Source organism: Oreochromis niloticus, linkage group LG23 (genome assembly GCF_001858045.2).
Source record: "Oreochromis niloticus isolate F11D_XX linkage group LG23, O_niloticus_UMD_NMBU, whole genome shotgun sequence".
Lineage (NCBI taxonomy): Eukaryota > Metazoa > Chordata > Actinopteri > Cichliformes > Cichlidae > Oreochromis > Oreochromis niloticus.
The window spans coordinates 12,659,501-12,680,431 of NC_031986.2; the positions used below are offsets into that span (position 1 = coordinate 12,659,501).

The 20,931-nt window shown below is 39.8% G+C and overlaps 1 protein-coding gene across 1 annotated transcript; it reads left to right on the forward strand.

The window, feature by feature from the left end:
* Positions 1-1,197: 1,197 nt before the first annotated feature.
* Positions 1,198-20,744, forward strand: LOC100702843 (protein-tyrosine kinase 2-beta). Its single transcript, XM_003455897.5, has 30 exons — positions 1,198-1,623; positions 1,720-2,051; positions 2,470-2,648; positions 3,186-3,273; positions 3,346-3,425; positions 3,514-3,576; positions 3,979-4,033; positions 4,129-4,269; positions 4,486-4,557; positions 4,687-4,788; positions 5,115-5,229; positions 6,273-6,312; positions 6,575-6,606; positions 6,703-6,750; positions 9,471-9,565; positions 9,714-9,795; positions 11,270-11,370; positions 11,459-11,574; positions 11,811-11,911; positions 12,032-12,121; positions 14,796-15,000; positions 15,097-15,202; positions 16,172-16,219; positions 17,478-17,597; positions 17,800-17,832; positions 18,651-18,675; positions 18,984-19,018; positions 19,151-19,285; positions 19,801-19,881; positions 20,250-20,744. Exons 2-30 carry the CDS (start codon positions 1,848-1,850, stop codon positions 20,508-20,510), a joined length of 2,853 nt encoding a protein of 950 aa, XP_003455945.2. The 5' UTR covers positions 1,198-1,623; positions 1,720-1,847; the 3' UTR covers positions 20,511-20,744.
* Positions 20,745-20,931: the final 187 nt, after the last annotated feature.

Sequence of the window (20,931 nt, forward strand, 5' to 3'; positions counted from 1 at the left end):
CAGCTCTCGGTCTATTCCACAATAAGTTAGAAGTTCAATAAAAACCTATGCTAAAATGCTGATCTACAGCAGGTTCAGATATGCTGACACTAAACATAGTGCAGTTTAAGCTTAATTACTGCACACAGCAATGATGACCTTTTGATGGTGCTAGATAAAACGTTAAGACACCATTGCGGTTATCATAATTGTTTTGGTCCCTAAAGTCAAGCTGGTGATTTAAGCAGTTCAAAGGGGCCTATTCTGTTCATCCAACTCTGATTCTATTACAGTAGCTTTGAATGATTCATAGTTAAAAAAGAAAATCCTTATTTATCTTACACTGGCCCTTTTTGTAGCCCCATAGTACAGCAGGGGCTGTGAGCACTTCTACTTACAGGGCTATGCAAAAGTCTTGAGCTATATTTCATTTCTTTATACTTTGCTAGAAAAATCAAAAGTTGGTCCCGCTATTCATTGAAATATGTGAAAACATATATGGAAGTACAATATATAAGGCGAAAACACTGTTTGTACAACCACCTTTATTCTTCATCATAGTCTGATCTGACATTTATTTAAGTAGTCTTCAGAAATACTTATCCAGGCTTCTTGAAAGACATTCCAAGCTCTTCTTTGGATGTTGGCTGCCTATCTTCTGTTCTCTATCAAGATAATCCCACATTGCTTCAATGTTGAGTCACAGACTCTGGGGAGGCCAATCCACGACTGATAGTGTTCCACTCTGTGCTTTGCTATATGCTTCTTTGTCAGGTCTTTGTCTGACTTTTTCCTGTTTCTTAAGGACACGACTTTCAGATACTCTTGATCTGCTAAATAGAGTATTTATGCCTGCCACTTCTTCTTTTGTCTTCCACTTGTCCAGTTTCCTCACATTTTTCAAGGATACACTGCACACCATGCTAAGATATGTGGGGATCATCTTTTTTGTTTCTTTGTATCTTTTCATATACTCAACCAAAGAAATGGGAAGAAGTTATGTGTTTTTGTGACAGGCTGTCACCAGAAAAGTGCCTAAAAAAACAATTGAAAATGGTTCTTTTGCTGATTTATCCCTTGAGATAGATGCTTTTTCTATTGTTAGCTTGCTTAAAAAGTGGGGGGGGGGGGGAAGAATTGGTAGCCATATTTACATATGTGTCTAGATTTAAAATTCATGCTTTACTTGAAGTTGTTCCCTTTAAATATCGCCTGTTTAGTAATCAGGCCACACTTTCCAATTTCACCTGCGCTGTACTTTTGCTGACTTTTTGAAGAGGAAGCAAATGTCCCATGGGCTATGCCACTTTTGCACAGCAGTGACTTGCGGTTGTGGACTGTGCCATTGCATGTAAGATGGGGGGTGACACAGCGGTTTCATCAGTCCTGTCAGTTTTTCTGTAGCTGCTCTTCAACTTCCTCATTTGCTCGTCAGTGCTGTTTCCTCTTTCGCGTACTGATATGATTCTTGTTCAGCGGACAACTTCTTATAGATCTGCTCTTTTAATCTCTCGAAGAACACAAACAACACAAAACTTTGCTTTACAAAGTAAAAGGTGTGCGCTCTGTTCCCGGGTTTGAATAGTCTTCGTTTTTCAAAGACCGCATGAACATTGAGCCGTACGTGAAGCTTGTGCAAGACTGGTGAGTACAGAGGCATCGCAGCAGAATTTAAGCCATTTACTGACACATAAAAGCTCTTTAAGTCTAACAACACGGTGATCTCTTGCATGTCCGCAGCTTCAATGCGCCCCTACCTGTTTTCTGTGTGAGGGAGAAAGAAGCAGCAGACTGAAAACTTGGACAGTCATGGATGTCTAAGTGCAGTAGCTGTTTGTGTGTCTGTGTGTGTGTCGAGTGAGTGTGTGATGTCGGGAGACACCACCACCCTGTCCTGGAGGAGCATGTCTCCGACCAGCCAGTCAGATTCCTTGGACCTGTCTCCAACAGCGGGTGTCCACAGGGACGCCCTCTTCCAGGTGAAGATCATCAAAGTGTGTTTCCTCAGCAACAGCCCCAACCTGGGCAAGAACTTCAAACTCATCCGCTGTGAGGAGGGATGGACTGTCAAGGTAGACCCTTTTGTACTCTTACTTCATACTCTACTTTCATCTACTCTAAAACTATAAAAGCTTTACTCTGCTGTGCTTATCAGATAGACTCAAATGCTTTAATAATGTTCTGCCGCCCTGCTTTCCGCTACTCTTCTCTAACTTTTCCTGACTTTATTGGCATGACTGCACTCAGATGTATTCTTCATACCTTCTTCTAGGACAACGAAACAAGGAAGTCTATTTTGGATTTCTGATAACAGGATGCACACACTGATAAACAACCCTTGTGCTGGCGTTTAGCCTTCGCTTGAGTTCTCTAAACCTACGTCAGAACAGAATTTATTTGCATGATGCAGCACGCGTTGTAAAGTTGATTCCAAACTTCTACTGGAAAGCTAAAATTCAATGTGCTTCTCTGTAATTATTTCAATCCCAGAATCTGATCAGCACGGTGCTGTCCAGCGGCTGCGTTGGTCCAGAGATAAAACACACCCAATGCTACGGCCTCCTTCTCAAACACCTCAAATCCTCAGAGATACACTGGCTGCACCCTGATCTCACTGTGGCTGAGCTCACCCACCGCTACGAGCAGCAGCACCTAGAAGCTGAGTGGAGGTCGGTAAACCGGTCACATCATTGAATATTTTGTTTTGACTGGTTTTGACTGGACGGTACACAAACACAAAAAAGGATTCTTCGGCAAACATGAAGCGATATTTTTGAGTAAAATGCAACTGAAATGTATAAAATCAAAGCTTTATCTATTCATATGATTAATCATTAAAGAAATGTGCTTGGTATGTACAATCTTAAAATACACTGAAGATTTTTTGGAGCCTTTTTTGGATAGGGACAGTGTAGAGAGACAGGAAAGTGGGGAGAGACGAGCGGCAAAAGTCCGCAGGTCAGACTTGAAGGCAGGCCTACTGCTCTCCAGCCATACGGCATATGGTCGCCTGTGCACTCACCGAGCTAAGCATCCCACACTAAAAATATTTAAATAAAGTGTATCTATCTAAATCTAACAAAAGTATCGATACTAAGCCATGAATCAGATATTTCATAAATAACTAGCTGACATTTTTGTTATTTGTGATATCTCTAAAATAATATAAAGTTTATGACCATGAAGTGTGATCTTTGTTTGTCCAGATATGACTTGAGGATCAGATACATCCCATCAGACTTTATGGAAAGATTCCAAGATGACAGAACCACCATGCTCTACTTTTACCAGCAGGTCAGTAAAATTGTCAGTGTTTTCGCACCTTCTTCTTTGCAATTTTATTTAAGTTTACACATTTCCCCTCAGGTACGAAGTGATTATATGCAGCAGTATGCCTCAAAAGTAAGTGATGGAATGGCTCTACAGCTTGGCTGTCTGGAAATCAGGTAACATCTCATGGACAAAAGAAAAACTGGGCAATAATTGTGCATACTTTCATGGAAAACTGATGGATGGTACTGTTACTACTTACAGGAGGTTCTGCAAAGACATGAATCCAAACGGATTGGAGAAAAAGTCAAACTTTGAATTTCTGGAGTAAGTTTAGCATGCATGACCTTCTTACTTCTCATGCTACTGCCTGTTTACCTTTTACCTCAGGCCTTTCATGCCTTTGTGGTACATGCAGTTTGTACCACTTTATTGTTTTTGTTAGTTTTTTTAAAAATAGACCTGCGGCACCTATTTAACCAGTATTTCTCAGAAATAGAAGGGCTTTCTATTTCTGAGAAATGATATGTGGAAATGTGGTGAAAGGTGGATGAAAAGGAAGAGTAAAAATGACCAGACGCAGTCTCCGGTTAACACAAAAAGCATAAAGTGCATATTTCTAAAAGTGAAAGTTTCACACTACACCTTGTTCTAAAATAGAGAGATGCAGCGTTGCATCAAGTTTTTGTTTCATTATAGCTGTCTGACTTCCCTTTATTGCTCCGTTAGGAAGGAGATAGGACTCGACCTGTTCTTCCCCAAAGAGCTCATTGACAGCATGAAGGTATGGAGCCAGAACATTTCGATACAATTTCTAGTTACAAGTTACAGAATGAAATCAAATGTGCCTGATTGTCGCCATCTGCATCTGTGTATCAGCCCAAGCAGCTGCGTCGCATGATCCAGCAGACGTTTCAGGGCTACTCGACTATGAATCAGGACCAGTGCATGGCGAAGTTCTTCACCACTCTGGCTCAGTGCTGGTGCTTCACGCAGGAAAGCTTCGCCTGCCAACTAGTAGTGAGTATTTGATGTGTGAACTGGTTGTCACGTATCCTGACACTGAATAAAACAAGTGGTTACTGAATTCTAACATGCTTGCTTTGTTTGAAGATAAAATGCAGTGCAGTGTTTTATATATATGTTTTTCATTTCTTTATGTTCACAAATGTGATCTCTTCTCTTCTCAGAGAGGTTTCTAAATTTTATTAATGTCTGTGCTTTGTGTCTCTATAGCAAGGCTGGAGCTTAACAATAGACTTAGTTATTGACCCTGATGGGATTAGCCAGCACACTGAGAACTCAACGGTGAGCTTGAACTTTCTCTTACTTATATTAATTGTTGTTTGATCTCTTAAAACAAATCTGTCATGGTGTTTGTGTGTATATGTATATATATACATACATATATATAATTTTTTGTCTAAACCTTTTCAGCCCATCTGTTTGGCCAAGTTCTCTCAGGTCCGCAGCATCTCCTGTACTGCAGAGAGTGACGGGCGAGCTCTGCTCAAAGCACACATTGAGGGAGCCAAACAGGTAGCACTGAACTTCCTGATTTGTTTAACTGCCTTATTTTGTTTCATTTCTACCTTTTTCATCAAATCCCTTGAGGGGTTAAATGGTCAAAGACTTCCAGGGAACTAATGGAAAAGGTTTGATAAAATGTTGAAGTACAGTAGGTATCATTGTCCCCATCACCGGGGAAGAGTGATAGGGTTTATGTTCTGGATTTTTTTAATTTAATCACACTGCTTTTACAGACAGTAGTTGTGTTGTAGAAGTTGCATTGACTATATCTTAATGCACCCAGTGTTTTTTAGTTCTTAGTCCAGATTAAATAATATGTATCTTCCACCCTCCAGCCACTGTCAGTGAACACTTCCTCCCTGGCAGTAGCAGAAAACATGGCTGACCTGATTGATGGCTACTGCCGACTGGAAGGCGCTGAACGTTCACTTATTGTCAGCCCCAACAAAGGTAAAAGTCATGTCCGTCCATACAAAGAGTAAGGGTCTTGAAATTAAAAAATGTCTTTTACAGGCGTGTCCTGGCCAGAAAAAGAGCTGTGTAATGGAGTTGCATAAACTGGTATCACATACATACTCGAGATTTTACAATATATTCATGCAGAGTGTGATTTTGAGAAGCTTTATGGTGTCATTGTGACGTTGTAGGGCATGATATTGAAAAATAAAGTGTGAGTTGTACAGCTCCATGCCCTTTCATATAACATATTATGCCTGATATGGTTTCTTGAAAGGTTCAACTTTGACCTTCTGCGCTAACAATGAAGGTCAAGTTCAAACACTTACCTAACCTACATACTCATCCCCTCCGAGGCCTAATATATTGTTGTAAAGTTTGAAGACAATCTATAAGAAGCTGTGGGTAACATAAAGTTCTGAATGAGTTTCACATTTCGTGTCACTTTGACCCGACTTTGACCAAAATTAAATCAGCTCAACCTGTTTATGCGATCTACCATCGCACAACATTTGAACATGATATCTTGAAAACTGTGGATGCTAGATTGCTAACAAACAGACAGACAAACAAACCAGCAGAACCAGTTACATAGTCCAACTGTAAACCAATTGCAGGGTGAAGATAACTGCATCCAAGTCATTTAAGTCATCTAAAATAAATTAAGAAAGACTAATTCCTTCAGTTTTGGTTGATTCTGCAGCTCATTCCAGGGGGGGGGGGTGGAATGACTATCCACCCATCTTCTAAACCACTTATCTAGCTAAGAGTTGTGGGAGGGCTCAAGCACATCCAAGCTATCATGAATTGATAGGCTGGGGACAGTTTGGACATGTCTCATCCTGCAGTTATCCTGATACTTACTCTTTGCCTCTTGGCTCTCACTTTCCATTCCATTACATTTGACATTAAAAAATAAAATTAAGCCATGTTTTTCCCACTTATTGCAGTAAGTAACAGAGCATGAAACTGCGGAAAAAAACTTTAATTATCTAATCCTACCATCTATGCCTAAACCAGATATCTGACTCTTACAGGGAGAGATACGCGAATGAAACTTCCTGACATCCCAAAATGGTGAGCGTGATGAGTCATATTGGAAAGTTGTGTTTTTTTAAATGTTATTAAAGGTGACACATTGTTTTTTCCTCAGTGGGGATAATTTAGTAGAAGCATAACGTATGTGGGTGTAGTTTATTTTAAGATCTTCCTCCTCTGTGTTAATTTTTTCATATGTCTACCGCTCACAGCTGATATGTCCCAGATGTTTGCTGAAACGTTCGCTTGTATACAAAATGTTACAGAAAGAAAGAAACATTTTTCTCTCTTTTTCTTCCAGTGGTGGTTCCAGTGCTCCCAGTAAAGGTTTCAGTAAGTACTAATCCAGCTTCTAGAATTTTACTTTTAACTTTAAAAGCAATGCATGTATACTAATAATGTGTTTTTCTTTTATTCGTTTAACTTTAGATTCTGATATTTATTCTGAAATCCCTGAAGACGGAGCTGACATTAGTGGTGAGTAGTATTTTAATTTAAATCAAAATTGATCCTCAAGCTCACGCAGATTGTATTGCTACCAATGAGCCAAAACCATCTGTCAGTTAAGATGTTTGTGTTATTTTGATGGTCAGTTGTGGGGATTTTGTTATACAATCCCCTTCCGGCTGCTCTCTTCCTTATTGAGAAAGAATGAAAATGTTAAAACATTGTTACAAAACAGCAAACTAAGAAAAGCTGGAGTATTCAAAGTGAGTAAGTGGAAAGTTAAAAATGTACCCTTAAAAACTCCCCTGGGTTTAACCAAAATTATACATTACTGTGCAAAAGTCTTGAGCCACCCTCATTTCTGTATATTTTGCTTCCAAGAAGACTGAATCTAGTTTTGGTTTTTTTTGTGTTTTTTTAACGTCGCCTTGAGCTTCCTGAAAGTCTTTCAGTGTTTTTCCTTGGACATTGACTGCTTTTTCACTCATTTCCAGTCCAGTTCTATAACTTGACCATTTTAAGAGTGTTTGGGTTTTTGTTTTGTTTTTTGCTTCTTTGTTGTTAAGGTACTTCACACTTATGAATCATTCAAACATAAAAAGGCACCTAACTCAAGGGATGAGCCAGTGTTCTGTTTTCACATAATAACTTGGCAAAGAACCAATTTCTTTAGTTGAATCTATAAAAAAGGATTTAGATAACACAGTTCGGCAGACATACAAATAATATTTTTGCACCAGTGAGGTGATCCCCAAAGAGCTGTAAGCTGAAAGCTTGGGGTATCTCAACATTGTGTGCAGTGTGTCCTTAAAAAAATCTGAGGAAACTGGACAAATGGAGGATAAAAAGAAGAAATGGCAGGTGTGGGAGATGCGTCTGGCTATTGAAGGGTTGATCGATGTGTTCACTGAGGCCTCATCAGAAATGGTCTTGGTTCGATGGCCAGCTGGTGTCAAGAAGTACCCTCAAATTTTGATCCACTATGGAATGCTATCTGAAAAGCAACTGGTCGACAACCGCTTCATTTTTCAGCATATCAATGATCCCAAACACACTGCCATTGCAGTAAAAGAACACCGGGGTAGAAACCCAACATTATCAATCACAGATTGGCCTCCCCAGACCTCAGACCTCAATATTATTGAAGCAGTGTGGGATCATGTGGACAACAGAACAAAAGGCAGAAACATCCAAAGAAGAGCTTTGAATGTCCTTCAAGAACCCTGAAGAGCTATTCCTGAAGACTACTTAAAGACATGACAAGAAAGCTGATTTAGACTATGATGAAGAATAAAGGTGGTCATACCAAATATTGACTTTGTTGGAATTGTACAAACTCTGTTTTTGACTTATACAGTATTTTTATACAGGTGCGCAGATGTTTCAATAAATAGCTGCACGTATTTTCCTGGTGGTATAGTTTTGGCAAGACTTTTACATAGTACTGTATATTTATTTTGGTTTACACCTACGCAGGAGGTTTATTAGATGATAGCTGCAGTGAGGAGTTTACACCTTCTGAGGTACTTGTAGTGGCGTGTATGCGGTACCTTTGGTGCAGGCTCTCTGTGGCTGGTGTCAAATACTTTCGAGTTGTAACGTGGTCTGTTTCACCTCTCATCCATGTCCAGTTCCACCTCCATCCTCTGGATGTCACTATTAAACACAGATATCAAGGATTTATATATTTATAGAAGCGCATTGATCGATAAATATTTTAGGGCATTTAGATCTTATATACTTGTTTTCTTGGTGTGCTACTAAAAACAAAGGTAGCTTTTCCTTTTTTTCTTTTACACTTGCTTGCTATGTTCCTTTAAATATCCAGGAGATGTGGGTAAGTAACAAAAAGTGTCTGCGTTGGAGAAAATTTAGCAATAAAACTAAGGTTATTATTATTAATATTTACATCAAATTATATGCATGAGCTGTTATCACCATCAAAAGAAATAAAAACCTAGAAACTGGAGACCATACAAATAGAAAATACAAATACAAAAGCCGAATATCAAGTAAATTCAGGAATTTAAATCAACAGAGAAGAATACAGGACAATCCAATTGTGAAATCTGTGTTTTGTGAGTTAAACAAACTTCCCAGGACCCGTGTAATGGTTCCACTTCATTGGCTAAATTGGGCAACCTAAGGCTGTCATTGGAAGAAGCCAACAAAGAGAAACAATGCTAATAACAATACTAACAGTAGCAGGCCTTGGTAAACCCCTCCTTACACTCCTGCCTTCCTCCCTCAGTGTATAAGTACAGCGATGGAGGTGGGGATTGTCACTTACAGGAGAACATGATGCGTACGAGGAACTAGTAGGTGATAACAGGAAGGTGGGAAGAGTAAGGAGTCAGTTCTTTCCAGCAGGTTACGCTGATGATGTGACAGTTCAACATCTATCTGCACCAAAAAAAAAAAAAGATAAATAAATAAATAAAAATGTGTGAACGTGAGCCTACAAAGCTCACATTGTAGTTTCACTTTGAATGACTCGGAAAATGAACATATTGTGTGACACAGAGGATGTAGACGTGTCCCAGTAACATGGAAGGAAGTACAAATAGTGGCAAGCCACACATCCTGTTGTGTGTAGGTTTGTCTTTTTGTTTTTTTGTCTTGTCTTGTTTGAAATGAACAGCTTTACATTTACAGCACATCACCTAACTTTTAAAAGAGGGAAACATGGAGTTTTTTACAAAGTGAATTCCTGGACATTTCTCAACCTGTGCCTTTGTTTCTGTGTGCAGAAAGGCACAAGATCTCCAGGGAGGATTTCGTTGTGGGACGGATCCTGGGCGAGGGATTCTTTGGAGAGGTTCACGACGGAGTTTATAAAAGCCCAGTGAGTCCATCTGTTGTGTTGACTAACTAGCCTCACGCTAAGGCTCAGACATGCTTGACAAGAACGTCCCACAAATATCCATCAAACCCAAAGCTGAAAATGTGAAAAAGGTTTGCAAATGTAAACCAATGTGCGTGTGTGTTTGCAGACAGGGGAGAGGATCCGAGTGGCCATCAAAACATGTAAGGACTGTTCGGCTGATGTAAAGGAGAAGTTTCTCAGTGAAGCCGGTGAGCGCATTGCAGCTGCAGTGATTATTTCCTTTTCTTTTCACTACACATGTCAGCCAGCGTGTGCAGGGGTTTGTGACGCAACTGCAGCACGTAGGAATTTATAACAAAAGCACTTGAGGGGCAAGTGGGGTCTTATATGGGTGGGTTCTTATATACTTGAAAGTGAAAGCGTTGGCTAATTTTTGCATAAAGAAGTAACGAGTAAAGTGTGACAAGCCAAGAGTGAAATGTGCTAGTTTAGATCATTTGAAGGTTTTTGCACCAGTAATGAGGCTGATATAGTGAATTTCCTGTTGTCTGCTTGTAGTTTCATGTAATAACTCCGATGGCTAGATGTGGGAGTCTGGAAGCCACAGGTTTTATCATCCATTGCAAAAACATCAAAGCTTGAGACGTAACAAGCTTTGCAGTTTTCTGTTCTGAGATAGACAAAACATTCCTGAGGTCCGGATCTTTGCTGATGGTTAAACTGTTTAAATCAAGCGTTACATTTTGAAATTTAATGGTCACAGGACGAAATATCCGACATTTTTGTTACGCTTTTCCCCAGAAATGCCCTTCTTCTTCTTCCATGATCACCAGCAGCACTCTTCTTATTTTCTTTGTTTAATCCAGCATTCACATTTGCATTTCTATGTAGCACTTGTTTTGGTCTCAACCTTGTGCTGTGGCACTCATCACGCTTCACTAGCTCCAAATTCACCAGCTAGCCGCACGCTTCTTTGCTGGGCATGCAGTGGGTGTTAAAACAAAAAGAGCAACAGAAACTCCTCTGGACTCAGGTTTTTAGAGTTAAGCAAACATGCTCTTTTGGGTGAAAACTGTATGACAGTAAAATATATAATAACATTCGATAGGATTAAAGAGATGTGGGATCTTTTAGGGCATGCCACCTGATGGCTCTGGTTTTCAAATCTCCTCTGTAAAGTAAAGTTGAACATGTTTTATTTTTAGGCCTATCAAACGTGCACTTGCCCGTGCTCATCTGATGGGAGGGGAGAAGTATCGAGTTTGCTTCTGAAGAAAATAATTATAATATTCTGCATAAAGTATGAACAAGACTTGCACGAAAAGCAGAAGTCAAATGTATTTTTAGGTAAAGGGCTTAGGTTAGGCACAGTGGTGTGATGGTTAGCACCATTGCCTCATAGTGGGAAAGTCCTGGGTTTGAATCCACCACCTGTCTGGGGCCTTTCTGTTTGGAGTTTGCATGCTCCCTGTGTTCTCTCTGAAGCCATGCAGTTAGTAGGTTTAGGTTAATCTGTGTAGTTGTCTGTCTCCTTGTGACAGTCTGCCTAGGCTGGAGTAATGCTAAAAAAATGTTGTAAGCAGGACTTTGAGGTTAGTATGTCTTTTGTTTTCTGTAAACAAAAAGCCGTAATATACCCAAGAACCATTGCTGCATGTAATCTCTGTCTGTCTCTCCAGAGAAAATAGTACATTAGTAAAGTCTGAATTCTCTCTGTTAAAGACTTGATGAAAAATCTGGATCACCCCCACATCGTGTGTCTGATTGGAGTCATTGAGGCCGATCCTGTCTGGATTGTCATGGAGCTCTATGAGCACGGAGAGGTATGTTTTTGTGTTTTTATTCTAATGGCTAACCTAAAGTGTCGTAACCTAAACCGTGACTTGCAACTATGCCGTGTTTCGCTCACAGTTGGGGAACTACCTCATAGAGAACCAGTACAGCCTGAGCACAGCGACGCTTGTCCTCTACTGTCTACAGATATGCAAAGCTTTGGCTTACCTAGAAGGTCTCAACATGGTGCACAGGTAGCACATTTTCCACAAGTAGTGTGCTTTCATTAACTGCAGTGTATTTTAAGACAGAAGCTCAGCAGGACTGAATAAAAAACATTTTCATTTTGCAGAAACTTTAAAGCCTCTCTGCATGTTGTGCAGATATTAAGTGAAAATGGTTTGCATGCTGATTTCTTTTGGTGTGATGTTTCTTTATTCTTTGCGTCATCCTGTGGTTTCTATTCTCTCTGTCTCTCTGCGGGCCATAGAGATATAGCGGTGAGAAACGTCTTGGTGGCGTCTCCAGAATGTGTCAAACTTGGTGACTTCGGCCTCTCTCGCTACGTAGACGAACAAGAGTATTATAAAGGTGCATGCACCGACAAGTTTCGAATGTTTGTAGAAGTCAAAATAAATGTCATGTTTTTGCTTTGCCCGTTTAACTGCACCCATTTAACTTAGTGAATCTCAATTAATCCTCTGTGTGCAGCTTCAGTGAGTCGTTTACCAATCAAATGGATGGCGCCGGAATCCATCAACTTTAGACGTTTCACCACAGCCAGTGACGTCTGGATGTTCGGTGAGAAAAAACAACAACATAAAAAATTCATTCTCTCAGTTACACATGCAGGTCTTTACTCCGTCTGAACACAATACAGGCTTTTATTAAACCAGGAACAGAAACAAGTAGTGCTTAAAGTTAGTTTCACCACGGTACAGCTTGAGGTTTTCACTCAGTTGATTTGTAATTCCTCCGGCTGTAGATTGATGTGAACCATGTTATTTAGTCCTTCCATCTGATGTTTTTTGTTTTAAATGGGCATTATTTTTAAGTCTCATGGACTATATGGACAAAACACAGGCATCAAGCTGCTCAGACACTGAAACCAATACCATGAAGCTCATAGCACACAGTTTTTGGGCTGATGTTAATGCTTGAGGAGTCCACTTCAATTCATTTTTTAAAATTTAGAGCCAAATCACAACAACAGCCGTTTCACAGCAGCTGTTGTTTTGGCATCTTGAGGCAGTGTGAAGCTCTGCAGCTTTGGTGTCAGCGAAACATTCGGAGTTTTTAAAGATAACCCACCTCAGCACTCAGTGACCCATCTGTGCAACATAATGTGGTCTGCCGCTTCATGCCTGAGTTACTGTGGTTCCCAAACGCTTTCTCTTTGCAGTAATACCTCTTATAATATCGAGGGGGGTTCATAAAGATGCAGATTGATTTCTGTAAAAGCAGACTGTGCCTGATTTTACACACCTATGTAGGGCTACAGCTATCGATTTTAGTGATCAAGTGTTCTACAGATTATTCCATTAATTAATCGAGTAATAGGCGACAAATACTTATGTCTTATTAACTACTACAAGCAAGTATTCAAAAGAAACATTGGTTTCCAACCTAAAATAAGTCATAAATTAAATGGGTTTCAGTCTTCTGAGAAGGCTTTCTTAGTATGTGTGTCTGTGTGCGTGTGTGTGCATATGAGCAAGTGTGAAAATGAGTGATTGAGTATGTTCGTCTACATTGAAGAAAAGTGAGCATATCAACTTTCTCAGAAGTGAGCACTTTGATGCAACGCTTCCTGCTGCCGAAAACAGGCGTGCTGGTGTTGCAGCTGTCAGTAATTATTGTACATAATATTTAAGTGACCCACCTAAAAAACCCAAGTCAGAGGCTCAGACTTTCCTGGCACATGTACACATTTTTAAAAATATTTTTTTAAATATTAAAATATTATCAATACAATACAATACAAAATGTATTTATGTTTTATATTAATCATTTGTAAATCAGTGAAACAAGTGAACCAGCCATCATCATTTTACATTGTGGGCTACAAAAAGCCCACAAGTGGGCCATACCAGGCCACTGAAACTATGTTATGAATCGTAAAATTACAAAAAATGCTCCCTGTTAAAGAAACTGTAATTCCTGTAGTAGATGGTGTCAAAACAGGAATGTGTTTTTCATCGTTTATCTACCAATTAATTAAATAGATGTAGATTGCGGTGCTTTATATTGTAACATAAAGACTGTACAATAATACAAATCAATCAATAAGAAGAAAAGCTGTAAAACTTCAATAAAGGTAAAAATCTATGCACTCCTTCACATTTTCCAAAGCTGTCCAATGTCCCAGATTCTGGCCCCGGACCATATGTTTGACACCCTTGCTGTAAACTAATGTTACTAAAGCCTAGATTTGAATATAATTTAGTATGCGTGCTGCATATTACTAGTAACAAGCGCTGCGGTTTTGGACCTTTTCCTGAGCTTGCCGGTAACAGCTACAGCTCCGGTAACAGTGTGTGTAGACAGACTCCTCTTTATTCTCTGACAGCATCATCTTCACTGCTGCTGTTGTTTCTCATGAGTCTTTTTGTTGAGATAAGTAGGGGCTGCTTGATTTTAATGGTGTAAGACATTTTATTCACACAGGTGCTCCTAAATACATTTGTACTGGTTTTAGTCACAAATTTAGGTGAAAGGCTCACAACTGTGCAGTGGTCAGTAGCCGCTGAGAGCTGCATAGTCGTGGTTTGAACAAAGCATTGCAGTAAAGAATTTACATTGTGGTTCTTTTAGTAATCGAGTCATTCAGTGAATAATTGCAGCACTACACCTACGGGACTGAAGACATGCTCAGTACTTTTGTTCATGTAATGCAGGGGTGTCAAACATACGGTGCGGGCACCAGATTTGGTTGGGCAAAGACTCCAATCTGGGCCAATGGACAGCTTTAAAAATGTGAAGGAATGCATAAATTTTTACATATATTTTCATAAGTTTTACAGCTTTTCCGATTAATAGAGACCCCTCCCTGCCACTGAAATTTATACTACACTAAAGTAATTAAGTAACAGATAAACGATGACAATAAAGCTCCTGTTTTTAAAATATCTACTATAGAAATTAAATTGTTTTTCCCATTTTTTTACAGTGAGGTCACAGGAAAAAGCATGATATAAAATTATTCAGTTTTCTTAAAAATCACCTTGTTTGATTTGAAACAGAATCAAAAGTGTCTAAACATCATGAGTGTGTCTCTTGAAAATCAAGTTTCATATCTGAAATAATAGTTTAGTTAGAAACATTAAAAAGTAATCTTAGAGACGAATCTGGTGATGTCTATATAAACCGTATTGGTGTGATGAAAGTGTAAGTGCCAGTCTCAGTGTGAATAGATAAACGATTTTTAATATAGCTAATCATGTGTGTGTGTGTGTGTGTGTATGTGTTCAACCAGGTGTTTGTGTGTGGGAGATCTTCTCAATGGCCCAGCAGCCGTTCTTCTGGTTGGAGAACGGGCAGGTGATCACCCAGCTGGAGACGGGCGTTCGACTCCACAAACCGCAGCTCTGCCCGCCCATCGTCTACTCACTGCTTACCCGCTGCTGGGCCTATGAGCCCAGTGGCCGTCCCAGCTTTGGCGAGCTTGCCTGCTCCCTCAGGTGCTCACCTAACTGAACACATGACCCGCAGTACCTGCAGAAGGACTGATACCACTATTCAAAGTTATATAAACTGATGATGCCTGTGTTTAATAGTGACATCCACAGGATGGAGGTGGAGCTGGAGAAAGATGAGAGGCGAAACAAACCACGGTCCAACTCGATAGCATTTGATCCCAACCACACGGAGCCTCCACCAAAGGTACCACACATGCACCAATATGAGAATCTCAGAGGGTCTAAACTCTGCCCTGCAGCTGTCTTTAAATAAACTTCCTGTCTAGGTGTAAACCAGCATAGACATAGATTAGGCTGAATTACTGCACACAGAAATGATGACATTTTGATTATGTCAGATGAAGTCTGAGTTATTATAAAGTTTCTGGTTCCTTACAGTCAAGTTAGTTGATTAAATGACTTAAAAAGGACCTTTTCTGCTTATTTTATCTCAGTGTTTTTCACTCTTTGTCTGTTATAGTAGTTTGATTTAGTCATAGTTCAAAAAATCTTTATTTATCTTATAATGGACCTGTTACCACTGGTTTCCTCTCCAGTTCCAGATTTTTTTTTTTTTTTTCAGGTATGTTACTTTTTATTTTTTCCTCCACTTGTAAATTTTTTCCAGAATGTTTTAACTACTTGAATCAAACTTTTCAGCCTTGTTAAGTGGCTTAGTGAAAAAGCAGCCAATGTCCAAAGAAAAACTTTTAAAGACCTTCAGAAAGCCTGGGCCACAGAAGATCAAGAACTCATACAGAAATGAGGGGTGGCTCAAGACTTTTGCACAGAACTGTACACACATATATTTTTGTTGCGTTACAACGCATCTTGAAAGTGAAATACACGAGAGTTTCTGCTTATTAAATGTGTCAAACTTTTCACTTTGGTCTCATAAAAGAAGCTGCAACTGCAGATGCTACATGCTAGTTCCTAGAAAGCTGGAGATAGTGTGGAAGTGAATGGGGAAAATCCAGTCTTTCATTAACTCACATAGATCACTTTCTTTTTCACAAGCAATTTTCAACCGTTTATCTTTGGTTGCCTTTTTTATACGCTTATTGTGATTTTTAAAATGTCTTTTGTCATGTGTATGCAGTTTAAAGTAAATCCATGTGAAGAATGAATTATATAAATGTGTTAACCTACATATCGTCCTCTTTCTTTCTCTTAGCCTTCCAGATCAACAGGCAGCACCCTTCCCCAAGGCTCACACATACAGGTATCTAAACACACTTACACACACAGATATACAATAGTGTACACATACATGTATATTTGTGTCTAAATTCAGATTCACCTGCGCGCGTCCCCTTACCCAGGTAACACATATTCAGTGAATGTTAATACAGTTTTGAAATTTGAAATGTTACCTTCACAAAACTGCTTCTTATCAGCAATTGAGTTATTGATCTTTTCGTATTGCTTAACAGCATGAGAGGGAAATCTCTTAGGCTACGTTCACACTGCAGGTCTTAATGCTCAATTCCGATTTTTTGATCAAATCCGATTTTTTTTGTCTGCTTGTTCACACTACACATAAAATGCGACATCAAACGCTCTCCAGTGTGAACGCTCAAAGCGGCCCGCATGCGCAAAAGAAGATGTCACACACAACGCGCTCTGTTTAGACCCAGAGCAAACAATATTGTTTGACTGATTGCCCTTAATATAAAGACTTCGGACTTTATGTTTCCAGATTTTTGCTTTAAGTTATTTTGTTATTTACATAATAATGTAAATAACCTAATAATGATCCTTTTTGCTGTTTTAGAGGAGCGGTGCTTCAAAGGATACTTGTAGATTTCTGTCAGAATCTGCAGAAAATACAGTAAAAATAAAATGTTCATATTTCTCCAACGTTGTCTTCCCAACAGTTTCACCGGATGGTAGGAAATCGTTCGCGATGTCCTATCGGGCGCTTCTCCGGTGCTGATAATTGGCGTCTGTCTTGTGTCAGTGACGTAAAAGACGGATTTAATGCGACTTGACCGTTCACACAGCAGTCGCTTTCTAAAACATCGGATACGTATCGGATTCAGTACCACATACGAAAGTGACCCAGATCGGATTTGAAAATATCGGATTTGTGCCGTTCACACTGTCATACCAAGATCGGATACGGGTCGCATAGGGGCGAAAAAAATCGGATTTGATGCGCTTTCGCCTGCAGTGTGAACGTAGCCTTAGAGTCACGTTCGTCAGTGGAAGCGCTTCTTCTGCTTTTTGACTAAAGGCGTTAAAATTGGATGACTGGAGGATGTAGTGGAGGAAACAAAACACTTCCCCCTACACATCATTGAAGGGGGGAAAACTGTTTTGCATAAGCAACTGAGAAAAGGTTACAAAAACCACATGAGGTTTTAAATAACTGCCTGCGCTGTATATAACTATCTGCACCAGTATAATAAAATTAGTAACATGTCAAGGGCATGTGTGTGTGTCTGTGTGTGTGTTTGTGTGTGTTTGTGCATGTCTAGGTACCTCCAAAGGATAGCAGCCCAGCATGGGAGAAAGAGAGAGTGGAAGAAACTTTAGAAAGACAAAGAAGAGAAATGATGATGGACAAAAAGTGGCTGGAGCAGGAAGAGAAACAACTGGTGAGAGATCACACACACACACACACACACACACACACACACACACACACACACACACACACACATAATGCAGCCAGGTTTGAACCACAGGAGTTTAGCAGTGTACCAAAATAAAGTGATACATGTCTGATACTATTTCATGGGACTATAATTGATTACACATAAAGAACTAAAGCTTATTTTTAAATGTGTTTTCCTGTAGGGTCCTGCTGTGGGACGAGATACACAGATCAAGGTACTTTCTTCTTCTTTTCCTCTTGTGCAAATCATGCTCAACCCAGTTGAAAATACAGCTGCTCGGCCATGCAAACTCATGCCGTGAAGCTCCTGATGCACAGTTTTTTATGCTGATGTTAATACCAGAGGAGATTTGGAGCTCTGCAGTGTTTGAGTCATTACAGTACTAGCAATAGCTATGCACCCACCTCAACAGTGAGCCCACTGTGCAACTTTAAGTGACTTCCCACTTCCTGGCGGAGTTACCGTGATTCCTAAATGCTTCAGATTTTCTGCAATACTGCCAACAGTTGATCGTGAAATATCTAGGTGGGAAGAAATTTCATGAACTTACTTCCAAGGTGCGAGGAGAAGGACAAAGATCTGGTGACGTGAAGACTCCAGCGACACATGAAGCATTAAGGAACAACTTTATTGGTTGACCAGCGCGTTTCAGCTTATGGCTTTCATCATGGTCACAAATCGAAACGCATTGGTCTTTTGTCCACATAGTGTAAAACTATAAATGTTAAATTGGTCTTCCATCTACAGTTCGATCTGACAAAAATTCAGTGGTGACTTGTTTTCATTGGTAACATCAACAGAGTTTAACCTTTTAAGACACAAACCTTGTTGTGCTTTAAATAACTCGTGTGGTTAGCTTAATAAGGAAGTTGATTTACTCAAAACTGTGGTAATGGTGTGGGGTGGGGGTTGGGAGGGTGATTTATTTAAACATATTAGTTTCCAAAGATTATTTAAACTCTGCTGGCTAACCGTAATCTGTTAAGTTGATAAAGAGTATCTGTGTCACCGTTTCTCTGGTGTTATTTGCAGCTTCCTGACAGCAGCTCAAAAAACGGTGAGTCCACTTTAAATTTTTAGGTGTCTTCAGCGTACATACACTTTTCTGTCTTTTAACTGCAGTGTAACGTACAAAATTAATTGATTAATTAACTAATTAGTAAGTTTCAAATTTAGGTCAACATGTAGATTTGTGTTGTACAATATTATAACAAAGGCAGGAATGTAGATAAAAAACATTTCTAATCCTTTTTTTTTTTAAACCGTTAAACATCAACTGTTCATGGAGTGTGCAAAGTCCTGTGCTGTTGGCATTACTAGACTGATACAGGGCTTTGTTTTACTAGATTCTCTTCTGTGTTTCAGGTCCTCCACAGAAACCCCCAATGCCAGCTGCACAGGTAAAAGCGCACAATAAATGATATTTTTTTTAATCAAAAATAGTTAGGAAAGGGTTGAAAAGGTTTAAATGTGGACATTTTAAAGCTTAAATGAAGCTACATGCCAGTAAGAGCTTTCTTGTACTGCTGCAGCCTCGTCCCACAGCTGAGCTGGACCGATCAGGTGATCAGGTTTACACCAATGTCATGGCGATGGTGAAACAGGTGGTCCAGCTGAAGAATGATGTCAACACACTGCCGGCCTCTGAGTATCCCAATGCTGTCAAGGTAGGTCTGTGGTGGTATCTATGATACACTGAGGATCACCTTTTTTCAGAGCACACAGTACTGACAGCAGAGGGCGCCGTTGGTTTAGCTCAAGCAGACATAAAGCTTTCTATCAGGTGAAGGAGAGTTTATACAACTAAACAGGAGTTCCAGCATTTAAAACATGGGACATTTGTGGTGTTATTAAAATTAAAAACAGGTGCACTAGAGGGGCAACAATGAGACAACCCCCAAACTCATCATGTCCATGATTAGTGCTGTAACTGTATGATACACTGACCTTTTTTCGGAAGTAGTTTGAGCCACTGACAGGAGAGGGCGCTGTTGTTTTAGCTCATGCACACATAAAGCTCACTATCATGTAATGGAGAGTTTATACAACTAAACATGAGTTCCAGCTTTTAAAACAAGGAAGACTGTATTTAGAGTAATTGATCCTTTTATCCTTCCTCGTCCTTACTTCCACATGTCTCTCACTCCATTCATCTTCGCTTTTCTCCATCATCCACCTGCAGGCAGTGGGTATCTCTCTCCGGACCCTGATTCAAAGTGTTGATGAGATCCTGCCCTCTCTGCACTCCTCTGTCACCACAGAGGTGAGTTTCAAGTATTGTCTGCCTTATGTTTTGTGACAGTGTATGCATATCAGCCAGCAGACCAGATGCAGCGTGATTTTCTTAGAAGATTCACATAAACAGAAGTTATGTTCTGAGACAATGTTAAATGCTCAATGCTAAAAGGCTTTAATAGTCCAAAGGTGAGGTAGAGAGTAGTGGGTAACAGGCTGAAGGGGACTGCAGAAACTTTAACTGTCAGGTTAAGTATGTGTGTCGATATAGAGATTATTACCATTTGACACTTTATGCCATATATAAGCATACTAGATCATCTTTTCAGTCTTTATACTTTTTTTTTTACCTCCTGTTGTCCTGTATGATCTGAGCTTCTTTCCGCTCCGTCCTAGATTGAGGGCACAAAGAAACTGCTGAACAAGGATTTGGCAGAGCTGATCAATAAGATGCGACTGGCCCAGCAAAACTCCATAACATCACTAAAAGAGGAGTGCCAGAAGCAGATGTTAGCTGCTGCTCACACTCTTGCTCTTGACTCCAAAAACCTCCTGGATGCCGTGGACCAGGCTCGAGTCAGGGCCAACCTGGCCAAGCCCAAACGTGACTCAGAAGATGAAGAAGATTCTGGGAAAGACACACAGGTTCCCTGCTGATCAAACGAACTTGAAGTTTGGCTTTAGTTATGAAAGGATCAGTTCCTTTCTTGAGGACATTTGGAGGCTATTATGGTGCAACTCTGTCCCGGGGGGATAGGGGTGTATCAGCTAATGAAAGATGTCATACTGTATTTGTATATGCGCTTAAACAACTGAACTGAAATGCTGAATGTATTAATAATATTTGTAGTGTTTATTCTATATTTTTACTATTAAAAATTATGACCTTTCTGTGTTGCAGTGGTAATTTTATGATATAACAAATTAAGGATAACAAATTTTTCTATCTGAATGAAAAAGGTTGTGTTGGCCGCCAGTGCTACCCCTCAGCCTCCTAATAGATACAACTGTGGTATTAATGTAAAAATTCTATGTTGCCTTGTTCTCAAGTTTTTGCATTCACACCTGTGACCTTGAT